Source organism: Xiphophorus maculatus, chromosome 10 (assembly GCF_002775205.1).
Source record: "Xiphophorus maculatus strain JP 163 A chromosome 10, X_maculatus-5.0-male, whole genome shotgun sequence".
NCBI classification, from domain to species: Eukaryota; Metazoa; Chordata; class Actinopteri; order Cyprinodontiformes; family Poeciliidae; genus Xiphophorus; species Xiphophorus maculatus.
In genome coordinates, this window is record NC_036452.1 from 11,135,040 (window position 1) to 11,147,381 (window position 12,342).

The 12,342-nt window shown below is 36.5% G+C and overlaps 1 protein-coding gene across 3 annotated transcripts in view; it reads left to right on the forward strand.

The window, feature by feature from the left end:
- LOC102229297 (disintegrin and metalloproteinase domain-containing protein 12-like) overlaps nt 1-12,342 on the forward strand; it is a 104,183-nt gene that overhangs the window by 53,051 nt on the left and 38,790 nt on the right. For 2 of the 3 annotated variants that reach the window (XM_023341527.1, XM_023341528.1), the window contains exons 5-6: nt 6,166-6,242; nt 9,117-9,303. In XM_023341527.1, coding sequence (XP_023197295.1) covers nt 6,166-6,242; nt 9,117-9,303 — 264 coding nt within the window. Of the gene's footprint in view, nt 1-6,165; nt 6,243-7,453; nt 7,781-8,165; nt 8,202-9,116; nt 9,304-12,342 lie in introns of those variants that run through there. The other variant, XM_023341529.1, reaches the window with a different exon arrangement.

Genomic DNA, 12,342 nt, shown 5'->3' on the forward strand with positions numbered 1-12,342 from the left:
TAATGTGTAAAAAAAACATTTGGATTCACACAAAGGGCTCTCTCCCACTATAATTTTGGGTTTTAGTTATGAATCTTAGCTAATCGTGATTAATATCATATCAGACATGATATATTTACATTTAAGCACTTTCCGCTCTGTTTTATGCAGGAACCACGGAAACAAAAAGTCTATTCATATCCCTTATTGTAATGCATCAAAGTCATGATCTCATCAAAGAAACATGAGGCGATAGCATTAGCTCTGTGCACTAAATTCAGCCTTTTTCCTTCCCACTAAAATATATATATAGATATTTTAATATAATACCCTGTCTATGTATGTTTTACCTCATTACAGTTTTGGAGGCTTGAAGCTTTGGGACCTCTTCCTAAGAATAGGAAAAAATTATCAGCAATTTGTAAACAGAGCCATCTCATTACTTTTATTTTTTTTCCAGTGAGACATATTAATGAGCAGAAAGAAGTCTTGATGATACAGTTCTATATTTTGCCACCAATTCAAAGAGATCATTTATCTAAATCTGTTATCTATTGGATTTTTGTTTAATGAAAAGTTTGCAAATGAACAAAAAATTGTCAATGAGCTTTACAGATTGTCCTGTTCATGAAAAATTTCAGTGTATTTGTCCTTTTTTTTTTCTTTACAATCAAATCCCATACAGCCCCTTCAAAAACGTTGTCATAACTCTTAGACTTCTTACGTTTTGTGATAATAAGTTCACAAAGGTAAGGGATTTTATTGACACTGTTGCAGATGAACACAAAGCAGCACAAAATATTTTGGGTTGCATGTAGTCAGTTTAATTTATTCTAACATAAATTCCAGTACAACCAGGTGCCTTCAGAGGTAACATGCTTAGTTATGTGAGAAAATGTGCAAAAGTTCAAGTGCAGTGCCTTGAAAATGTACTGTAACAAGGGTCTCAAACTCGTGGCCCGCGGGCCAACTGCGGCCCTCGGGACGATAGTTTGTGGCCCCCGCCTTAATATGAAAGTTTAATGTTAGTGCGGCCCGCGAGTTTGATATAATTGGCACTTTTCAGTGTTGTGTGCGGAGCTGAATGAACTTACCAATCACGGTGGAGTATATTGCTCTCGGGGGCGGGACATCGGCCGGGCCTATTTGCATTTTCTATTTGTCATTATTTGCATGCGGTACATGAGCAATTCATTATTTGCATGCGGTACATGAGCTGAAGCATGTGAAGCAGGAGCTTCACGTGCTTCAGCATCCAGTCTAGACCCGGAAGTTGCTGATCAGTGTAACGTAATTAAGGTTAGGCGCTGTAACGCTTGGGTTGTGTTTAAGGGAGAAGAGGAGGCGGCAGATTCGTCAGGACGGTCAAACACTCACAACCACACTGGTACTGGGAATTCCACAGTGTTGTCCTTTAGTAAATACGCTCTTCACCAACCTTACAAAGCCTGGTTGAACGGCTGCTATATTATCAGACATGAAAATTGAGCAGCGTCCAAACAACCCGTAACATTACTAAAAAGTTAGGGAGCTAACGTCCGTCTAGCACGTTTCCCCCCCGCTCTCTACAGAGAAACCGTGGCGCATACTTCTGACATCATTAGCAATACTAGAGTATCTTAAAGAGACACTACACAATTACGGCTGTTACAGCGCCTGACTACGGCCAAATATGGTAATAGGCAATCAGAAAGGTTCGGCTGAGGAGACCGTGTGTGTGAATGCAGCCCAACCTCACCCAGACTCTACCTCCAGCGGCCCCCGGGTAAATTGAGTTTGAGACCCCTGCACTGTAATATAAAACAAGATAGTTTTTTAAAGTTTACAATAACTCAAAGGAATGACTGAGATACTGAAATTGAAGACACGTGTTTGACTGTGTTCAGTTAACATACGCCTATTAAACTCCATTGTGTTTCACCTCCAGGGAGCCACACCAACATGAAGACATCATTTCTTATCATTGGCTGCATAAATTCATGGAAATGTCAGTTAATGTGAGGGGGGCCTTAACTTAGATTATTTGCAAAACAACAGAATTGACTAGTTTTCCATCCCAGTTTTAAAGCAAATTTGAAAGATATTCATATGCACATTCTGTTTAGCTAGAACTTGCACAATTTTAACTTCACTAAGGTCTATTTTCATTTCAGAAAACAAAAATCTGGACATAAAACATTGTACAGCAATTATATATAAATGCATCTTTAAAAATTTTAGTTTTAAGCATCACTTAATGAACAGATTTTTTTATTTAGAAAAATAATAGCTGATACACCAGGGATGTCTTTCTGTGAGCATTAATCTTTTGCTTTGTAGAACTGCATCAGAAAATGTTCAATTGGGTATTTAAGGTATTTTTGAAAAATAATCCAGATTTTAAAAAATGCTGAAATTTGACTTTTTAAAAGTTTTGTTTAAATTTTTCCTGTAGATTTTATACTAAAGTAATTTTTTTGGTTCTATTTGGTCAATCAACTTGTAAGGCAAATATAAAGATCACTGATGAAACAAAAGTAACTATGAAAGACCTCCCACTGGTAGATTCCATTGCAAATAGCTAATCATGTTTCCATACTGTAGACTTTGATTACATTTTTGTTGATGTTATAGCCAGTCAAACTTGTACAAAGAGACCTGAATATATGTAGGAAAAGATGCAAGAAAGTACAGATGGCTGACGGACTAGTTTTTGTCCACATAAAAGTGTTGGGCAAAGGAACCAAAATTGCAAATGTATGGATTTGCAAAAGAGCACGGTAAACGGTACCCATCCGAATTCACAGTATGTGTTGTTTTGTCATCTGCTTTTCTAGCGTTCGAGGGTGGTTGAAAAACCCTTGAATGGTACATTACTCCCACCTAATAGACCTATTAGATTATTTGAGTGTGAATGAAATGCATGTTAATGATTATAAACACTTCGATACAGCTCATCACAGTGAAGTCTGTCTCACTATGCTGATGCTGTCACCATCTGGCTTAATCCGGTGAAATGAGATCAAGTATAATGATCCCCACATATGAAGCTAAACACAATAAGTTTAAAACTCCTTTGTATCCATGTTTGTGGTTTTTAATTTAGAATTAAGAGAGGAAGCAGTTCTTGGGTTTTGTTGTTCGACAGAGTTGGCGAATAAAGAGATGGCTGGTCCAGCTGACCAACGGCACCCTCCAAAAAAAGTATTGAAGATGGCTCCATTACTTTTATAATATTTGTGGGTCAACAAGTTGGGTACCTGGTTAAGATAAGAAAAAAAAAAAAAAAACACTGACAATTTTACAGAAAGAATAAAGGTTGACTTTAAGCACTGAGAGAATAGCATGACTGGGTACTTGTTAGCTGCTAGTAATAAAGCTGACATCTGCCTCTGAATTTCCTATTACCCTAAACCTGAAGGGCTGCGTGGCTGTTTTGGATGAGTCTCCTCTAGTTCGACGCCAAATATTTACACAGATGTGGGTAATGCCACACTGAACAAAGATTGTCCATAACACAATTTGAAACATTTGCAATGTTTTGCTCTGTTAAGAGGATTTATTCCATTAAACATGCTGTGGGATTTGTAAAACTTTTACCACAACTGAGGAAAAGATAAAAATGGGGATTTTTATTTTTCCCCAAAACATTGACAAAAATCTGACGTAATGTTATCTTCTAGACTTTTAAACTAGGTCGATCATTATACCCCTATTATCTAGTTGTGACATCATATTGTTGATCTCACTTTATAAAACGTAATTTTCACATAAAAATGTATACCCTACCAGTACTTTATTGGATGGAATGATATCCAAGACATGTGTACCTCATAAGCTTGGCAAACACCCTTGTACCATGAGCAACAATGGCTCTGCCTTTTAGGGACACATAACAGAAACAGTGCCTTTAACTACCACGCTGTTCCAAGTGCTATATAATATTCTGGCATTGTATTCAAACTCAAAAGAAGCACATAGAGAGAGAAATATCCAGAGAGTAATTAAAAACATCCCAGAAAATCTTTGGAGTCAAACCAAACTGAAATGGAAAACCTCTCTTAAAGACACTGCCTCCCAAGAGCAAGCAACAATCTCAAGGATGAAGCACACCTCTTTCATCAGTTCTATTGCTATTCCTGTTTGGAGAACACTGCAGAGGCCTTATAGCTCTAGGCTGCAGAACTACTTCATGCCAAGAAGTCATCACTGAGCTAAACTCCCTCAAACACCTTCCAGATATTACCTCCTTTTCCTCTGCTACACCACAATCTCTCAAAACTGGACCACTGTTTTTATGGGGAGTAACTGTTGTTGACTTCATACTTGAAGGTGTAGCCGGTGTGAAATGTTTCATAACATATACATCTGTTTTTTGTTTTTCTCAACACGCAGCAATAGACTCAAAAGCAAAACGCTGCATTTTCCAGCATTGTATGTTATGTTGCAGATTTTATATTTTTAAGAGGGTGTGGCTCAGAGATGAAGTCTGGAGAAAGAAAGAGGTAGAATCTCCTGGGGCCTCACATTGCCAACAAAGGATCACTTTCTTTTGTTTGTTTTCTCTGAATTTAGCACATGGTAACAGTTCAGATGCTATCTATCTGTTTGGAGACAGATATGTGGGTGTATTAGAATCACCAAAATGCCATGTCGAACTGTTCCTTTGGTTTAAAATCCATTTGAAGAGATGCTGGAGAAAGCGTCTGAGGTTGGCATTTACTCAGGCTATATAGACCACAGAGTAAAGCGGAACTCTTGCTTGACAACTTGCTGCTGTACACTGCTGGTCAGCAGGCTGAAAGATGGATTACATACTTTCCTTATTTTTCTAAGAAAGATCTACTGAGCTGATTGTGTTTTATGTGGCTGGAAATATTTCCAGACACCTTTAGCACAGCGCCACCAGTCCTAACATTGATGTCCAGCTAATATTGGCTTCTCTCACTAAGCAATAGACCTCATTTCAATTTGCAGAAGCAAGTCTGTTTGGACTAAAATAAATAAATAAAGTTTGCATTTAGTCTTCTAGAAAGTATTTTAATGTTCAAAGATCTTTATTTTCAAAAGACATGTATGATCATTTTTTACAGAAGACAAATGGTTTCTGAAGAACAGAAAGAAAAGGCGATATTAGCGTGCAATGACCACTTTAAAATGGTAACAAGTTCACATCAGAATCAAAATAATGTGTTTATTTAAATAAGACGATGCAAAAAAAACCTTTTATTTGAAATTTCCCTTTATGGATAGTAATGTTGTAGAACTGTCATAATATTACTAACTTTCATTAAGCTGTAAGGAATCTCAGACTGGCCTATGCCCTGATAAACCTTTCATGTTTGTGCATGTGTTTCCCTGGATTTTTGTTACTTCGTCTTATTCCATGCGATTTGCATAACAAGATATTCCTGAATGTAGCTTGAATATAGTAATCAGGGGTTTTCACCAATAAAAGACAAATTAAGACATTTTATGCGTTTTCAAAGACATCTGTGATGAGACTAAAAACACCATTTAGTAAGGTGGTTTTAATTAACTCGTGTGAGAAAACACTCATTGCAAAATTACTATGAAGTCTCATAATGATGCAAAAATCAGGATGAGCTTGCTTTCAATACTAGAAACCTCTTGACAATGAGCATGCTAAACCAGCTGCCTCTGGAGATGAAACCCCCTAAAAGGAGGGCAGACTTTAAAATTTACTGCCTCCCCTCTATATTTAGAGGGACTCTAAGTGGGCTGGAAAACGCACATTTCCGTTTTTAGCCAAACAGAGGTGTGGAGGTGCTGTCGGTCAGACCTCACCTGAGTAAGGGCTGCCTAAGTGATGGAGAAAGCCAGGGGCTTGTTTTTACTCTAAACCAGACACTTCTGTCCCACCCATTTTCTGCCAGGCCTTCGTCAATAAACATGGACTTAATTTAGTTTCTTTACGTTCTTTCTTTCCACTTGACAGGTGGTCTGTGAAAGTGGGTACTTGGGAATGCAGCAGACGGCAAAATTTATGAAAGGAAATGTGAAACTCAGACTTGCATAAGAGCCGAGTATTATTGCCATCTGTTTAATAGAAAAATACTTCAAAAATGCTTAGCTATGGCTGGAGCTTTGTAGAAACCTGACCTCATGTTTTGGTTCATTCCTGCTATTCTGGTGTAAAGAAACAATTTTAACATTTAATTTTTTCTTTTATTTATGTTTCCATAGGCAAACTGCTACTACCATGGAAAGGTGGAGGGCCACATGGAGTCAGATGTCAGTCTCAGTACTTGTGCTGGGATTAGGTAAATTTGTCTTTTAATATTATTGTAGTCAGTGTTGCTTCAGCCACACAATACCCCACATTTAGTTACATGCAGTTGTGTAATTAAAGTTTACAACTTCAAGCTTTAATGTAGTTTATTGGTACTTTATGTGAAAGACCGACACACGGTGGCTAACTGTCGAGCTGATGGAAAAACACTGTATGGTGTTCAATATTTGAAAAGTCTGCTGCATTGTATTCATTGTGTATGTTTTTATCCCCATATATTCTGATACACTTCAATGAAACACTAATATCTACGACTCCCATTGAAATTCAAAAATTTTGGTGAAGGTTACTAGAGGTTATTGCATTGCATGCCTATCAACGTCTTCAGATTAACCTTCAACATATCATAAGCCCTCAGACATTTTTCTGCCTTTGTATTTCAAACATTCTTAAAAACACTTCTGAAAGAAACTTGTATTTGCTGTATTTATTTTAGCAAAAATGTGTTTCGCTGGCACATTTTACGTTTTTACTTGAAAGTGTTTCGGTATTTGACCCCATCTTGATGAAGGCTGCCTGGATCAAGAAATGTTGTATCTCGATAGGACCTTCCTGGCTAAATAAAGCCTTCTTGTTATTTTATAGATCCTTGTTCTTTCAGTAGCTCACACTATTTACATGCATAGTTTTGCAATATTTCAATATTTCATATGCTCTGCTTAGACCTTTAGTGACATTTTAACCACAAAAATAATGTGTCTTACATCCAAATTGCAACAGATAATCTTTCAGGAATAAGAGTATTTTTTCTCAATAAACTCAGTGGAGATGAGAGTGTTTATGTAGTTACAAAAATGACTGCGAGGTTTTAAACATGTGAAACATTTCAGGTTTGGAAACTCTTTGTTTGCAGATGTCAAACTGCTGAAATGATTGCTGCGATATTGTTGGAACGCATCCGGAAGGTTTTCATAAATCAGCCCAAAAGTTCAAACCCTCTGCAGAGTGATTTAGCAGAGTTCAGATGAATTGCTCTTGATCTAATATTTATTTATTTTAGTTTATATGAAACCCGCTCAGTGACGGACCAACAAAACGGTTTTCAAAACAAAACTACACATAACTTGTCCTGCTCACAGACACAAATGGGTTCCTAGTATAGCATTGGCAGCTGTTAGACTTCTGGGAGGGTATAAGTTCATTTGGTTTTTATACATTGTGCAAGGTTCAAATTACTTTAATTTGCAAAAACTCTGTGATGAGAAATACTTAAAAGAAAAAAAAACTAGCTCTATCATTTAAAACACATAATGCCACTATATATGCTACACATCAAAGGCAGTATAATCAAGTTCCAGACTAATTATTGTTTTTCCACCACATAGTAATGATTTCTTTCACATCCATTTCTCAGTAATCATGACCACAACCACATCAAGTTTAATTTGCCATTGTTCTTGTTTTATATGCTTGTTGCACTCAAAGAAAGAAAGACAAAGAAGATGATTGTGAACTGTTAAAAGAGAGATGATAAACAAAACCTCCTGAAAGAAGGCCTGAGAAACAAAGGTTTGTAACCTTAATTGGCTTTGACCAGGTATTGACTGATTTGAAATTCAAATGTCTGATTTTTGTTCTGATCAGTGAAGGCACTATAAACCTAAATAGGTCACAGTGACAAGTCTGTTTACGGTGACAGGAGCTCAATTTCCTTTCAGTGTCTTTATGTTTAAAAAGAAGTTAGAGAATGCATAGATGCAAGAAGTTATTTTGGAAAAAGAAATTGTATTTTATACAACAAATGGATATGTCTGTGGCTCATTCAGACTGCAGAGGACCATGGAAAAAAAAAACAGACTTCACCTGATAACAGGAAGGCTCAATAGTCTAGAGCATAGTTGTGTTCTTTTTATCTTTCAAACTTTCATTCTCTGTCTGTCTTGGAACATATTAGATTTGGAAATGCTCGCACGGACATCTCACTGTAAAGGTAATCATGTATGTTCTATAGCCTACATTACTGGTTCTTTCTGTACTCTCTGTAACACGTATCACTGCAGTAGACACATATAGACACAAATATGTCATTTCCAGACCTATGTTCTGACTTTTGTGGAAAAAAGCATATAACCCACATCAATAGCAACCAGTAGTTGTGTTCTAGTCCACTGCCTATATGACAAATTTCCAGATTTTGAGATCAAAGCCTTCAAGAAGTACTAGAGACTTATATTTTATCAGTGCTTTCTTGCAAAATATGCTAAGCTCTAATATAAGATATCAATAAATCTTTTCTGGCAAATAAATGACTTATGACACCAAAGAGGCTTGAAATATTTATTTTGAATATTTTTCTTGAGTATTCTTAATATTGTTCTTGAAAGTAATCTGGAACTGGCTAACGTCAGTACTGGTCAAACCTTTCTAAAAATGAAATTTCCTTCCATCTTATTGATATTGCCACTAGGCTGCAGTTTACATGAGACTGGAAATCCCAGATAATAGGAGGTTAAAATGAGGAACTGAACCAAGTCAATTTCTTAAGAAGCCAAGCCTACTTTATTGCCCACTGAAAGATATTTCGAAGGTTAAGAGGATTTTCTTTCTATTGTTTCTAAAGTTTCTATCTTTATGTTAGTCCCAGAGCATGAGATTAAAGAACTCATAAAAAAATGACAAAAAGTGCCTCCTTGGGTCTTTTCACTGATCTAGTAGAGCTGATAAAAAAATATATATTCGCAAAAAATGGATTGTAGTAAGGAGTTGAACACGAAGTCGTTCTAATGAGTAATTATTGTCTTTTACCAGGATTTTAACTTTGAACCATAAAGCTACTTCATCTTCAGTTTAAATGCTTTCTGTGAAATATTACTATCCCCACTATTTTTATCTTCGTTTTTTGCAGAGGCTTCATATATCTTGGAGGCAGATCCTACATGCTGGAACCGTGTGCTAACTGCTCTGACGGGATTCACTGGATCTACTCAGCAGAACACCTAAGCTTTGTTCCTGGCACCTGTGGTCATGGTTTTAACGTTTCCCACCCAGTTCTGCATACAGACAGCAGTCCATTCAAGGCATTCAGCACAAGAGTAAGGACATTTTTTTCCTTTCCTTATAAACTACAATACAGAGTAGAATGATGTCAGTGTGTGGGACAGATGTGGTTCTGAGTAAAGCTTTCTAATTTCTGGTTGGCACCAGAAACATGTACCCATTAAAATGATATTTTGCTTTTTATTTGTGGAGCTGTCGTCAGCAATCAGAATCTCACCTGTAACAGAGAGAAGTCAGTCATCTCAGATTAAGGTAGCATAAAGTAGAACATTTAGTTAGTAGTGAATCCAGTTACAAATCCAATATCTGTCAAACTAAAACAACTACAACTTCAAAAATCATTTTTCAGAAATTTATTTTATCACTCGCTTACATTCGTAAGTTCTTCTTAGGAGTCCTTTGGAACCCAATGCAATTTGCTGGCTGTCATTTTTATAAGTAAACGTAACTGTGTGCAGATGTTCTGCTAAATGCATTATATCTCTATTCAAATGATGAAGTTTTAGAAGCAGATCTTAAAATGGACTGAGAGTTTTCAGTTTAAAAGACTATGTTTTAAAAACCTTGGTTCTGTTCTCTGATAGCAGGTCAACACAACAAACACATTCAACCTATCCCCTTTCCCCTTAATTCAGTTAAAAAACACAAACATCCACAATGATCATGTTTATAACTGAAAAATTGTCCTTTAAACGTTAAACGAAGGAAACTGTTATAAAATATTTCTCTTAGAATCTTCTAATTCTAATTAGAATCTTCTAATTCGGCAACTGTGTGTTTTTAATTTTCTTTCTTTTGTCACTGAAACTGGCAGGATACTGTTTAGAGTAAATCTCTTAAATATTTTTAAGGTGGAATAATGCGAGTGGGTTTTCAACCAGACTTTGACGCAATTGTTGCCATGTTTACTGTACATTTCTAAAACCATCAGTTTTAAGTAGGTTTCCCTCATATGAATTGTAGGTGAAGCCTTACAACAGTCTGATATTTGGTTTTAATATTATTTGTATTTTAATGCTGTTCATTGATGAACAGGGTTTTCATTTTGTTTCCAAAGTAAATTAGCCTGAACCCCTTAAAGCACAGGTGTCAAACTCCAGTCCTCAAGGGCCGGCGTCCTGCGATATTTAAATGTGCCACAAGTACAAACACTGGAATGAAATGGCTTAATTACCTCCTCCTTGTGTAGATAAGTTCTCTAGAGCCTTGCTAATGACCTAATTATTCTATTCAGGGGTGGTGCAGCAGAGGCACATCGAAAAGTTGCAGGACACCAGTCCTTGAGGCCTTTAGCTTGACACCCCTGCCTTAAAGTTTATGTTTAAAAAAAAAACCTTATTCCTCCCAGTGCTTGTAGTCATGCTTTTAACAGGATCCAATCAAGTTGCCACGGTGGAAATTGTCCTCTGAAGTTCTAGGTCCTCTTTATTGCTTGCAGTCATATTGACACTATCTACCATTTTTACAAATTATTGTACTGCACTGCATTGCTCAGTAAGAGCTTTAACACTATGAAAACAAGGTTTTTATATTCCATTTTATTTGCTTAGCCAATGTGTGCTAAGCACAGTTTCTTAGTTTTTCCTACACAGGATCACATTAGGCTTTTCAGACTTTACTATATTTGAATTTCATCACCTTCTAACCCCGTCGAAAAATAATTTTTTGTAATGTACATATAGGTAAGTGGGCTGCTATATGTTTTAAAGGCTACTAGCTGAATTATTAATAGTTACTCTTTCTATCTAATGCATCCATTGGTATTGTAGAATGCATGGAGTATTGCTGTAAACGGCAAAATTTGTTCTTAAAATGAGACTAGACCAAAGGCTCCAACAGGACTGGTCACTTAAAATATGTATATATATTTATATACATATCTCACCTAATTTGCACTCCCTACACTCAACCATACATGACCCCTGTAAACATGGTTATAAATCATAGTGGCGATGGCCCTATGAAATCTCTGATCTCAGAGGGAATGTGTCTTTGGGAATGATGAATCCCGATAAGTGGAAAATGCAGAGTCCACTGATTCCTTATCTTAGTTTTAAAGAAAGGTGAATGTGGTGAAACATCCCAGGTTTATTAGATCATTACAAACAGCGACAAGAGATGTTAGAGATTAAACAAATGCTCAAGGACTTCTGGGGAGGTCAAGCAGGCATACAATTCTTTGGCAGTGTGATACGACTCATTTAACCATTGCACATTTTGTCACATTGCATCAGCAAATTTCTGTGCATTTCTTTGGATTGTTTTTGTGGTTCACCAACACAAAGTTGCACATAATTGTAAAAGATACTTTTTTGTCTATTTTTTTGCTAATAAAATCTGAAAAGTGCAGCATATGTTTGTCAATGCTTTGTATAATTGCCCTTTGCTGCAATTACATCTGGACATGTACAAGTACAATTTTATTCTTCTATGGGAATGCAAACCATTAGATATGATCCCTAAAAATATGTTTAGTACTGTTGGCCTGATGAAAAGGGAACCTAATATTCACTACTCTCAAGTCTTTTCAGCCTCTAAATTATTATTATTATTATTTTTTAGGATTGCCCTGTATTTAGCTCCATCCATCAACACCTGGTTAGATGATACCACCGTTTGCTGTCTCTCACACATGACTTGTGGCAAACTTTATAAGAAATAGAAATGAAAGTAACTTTTTGTCATATGCAAAGAAGAAACTGGGCAATAAAATTTATACGAGCTCCATTCAACCGTTTAAAATGTCACATAAATAAAAAATAAAAGCATTAAAAACTACAAAAAGCTTAAATCACATTAAGTTTAAAAGCTTGATAGCCTGGGGTTAAAAACTGGGGTTTTTTTCAGTCTTAGTTCTTCCTTTCACACTTCTGTAACGTCTACCAGAAGGCAGGATTGAGAACAAGGAGTGCTGTGGGTGGGTTTGGTCTCTGATGATGTTTTTAGTTAGCTCTCTTTATGACCCTGGTGATGTAGATGTCCTGCAGTGAGGGGAGAGAAGTTCCACAGATGGATTGTACATGTTTAATGACACGCTGGAGACCTTTCCTGTCCTGAATAGAGCTGTTCCCAAG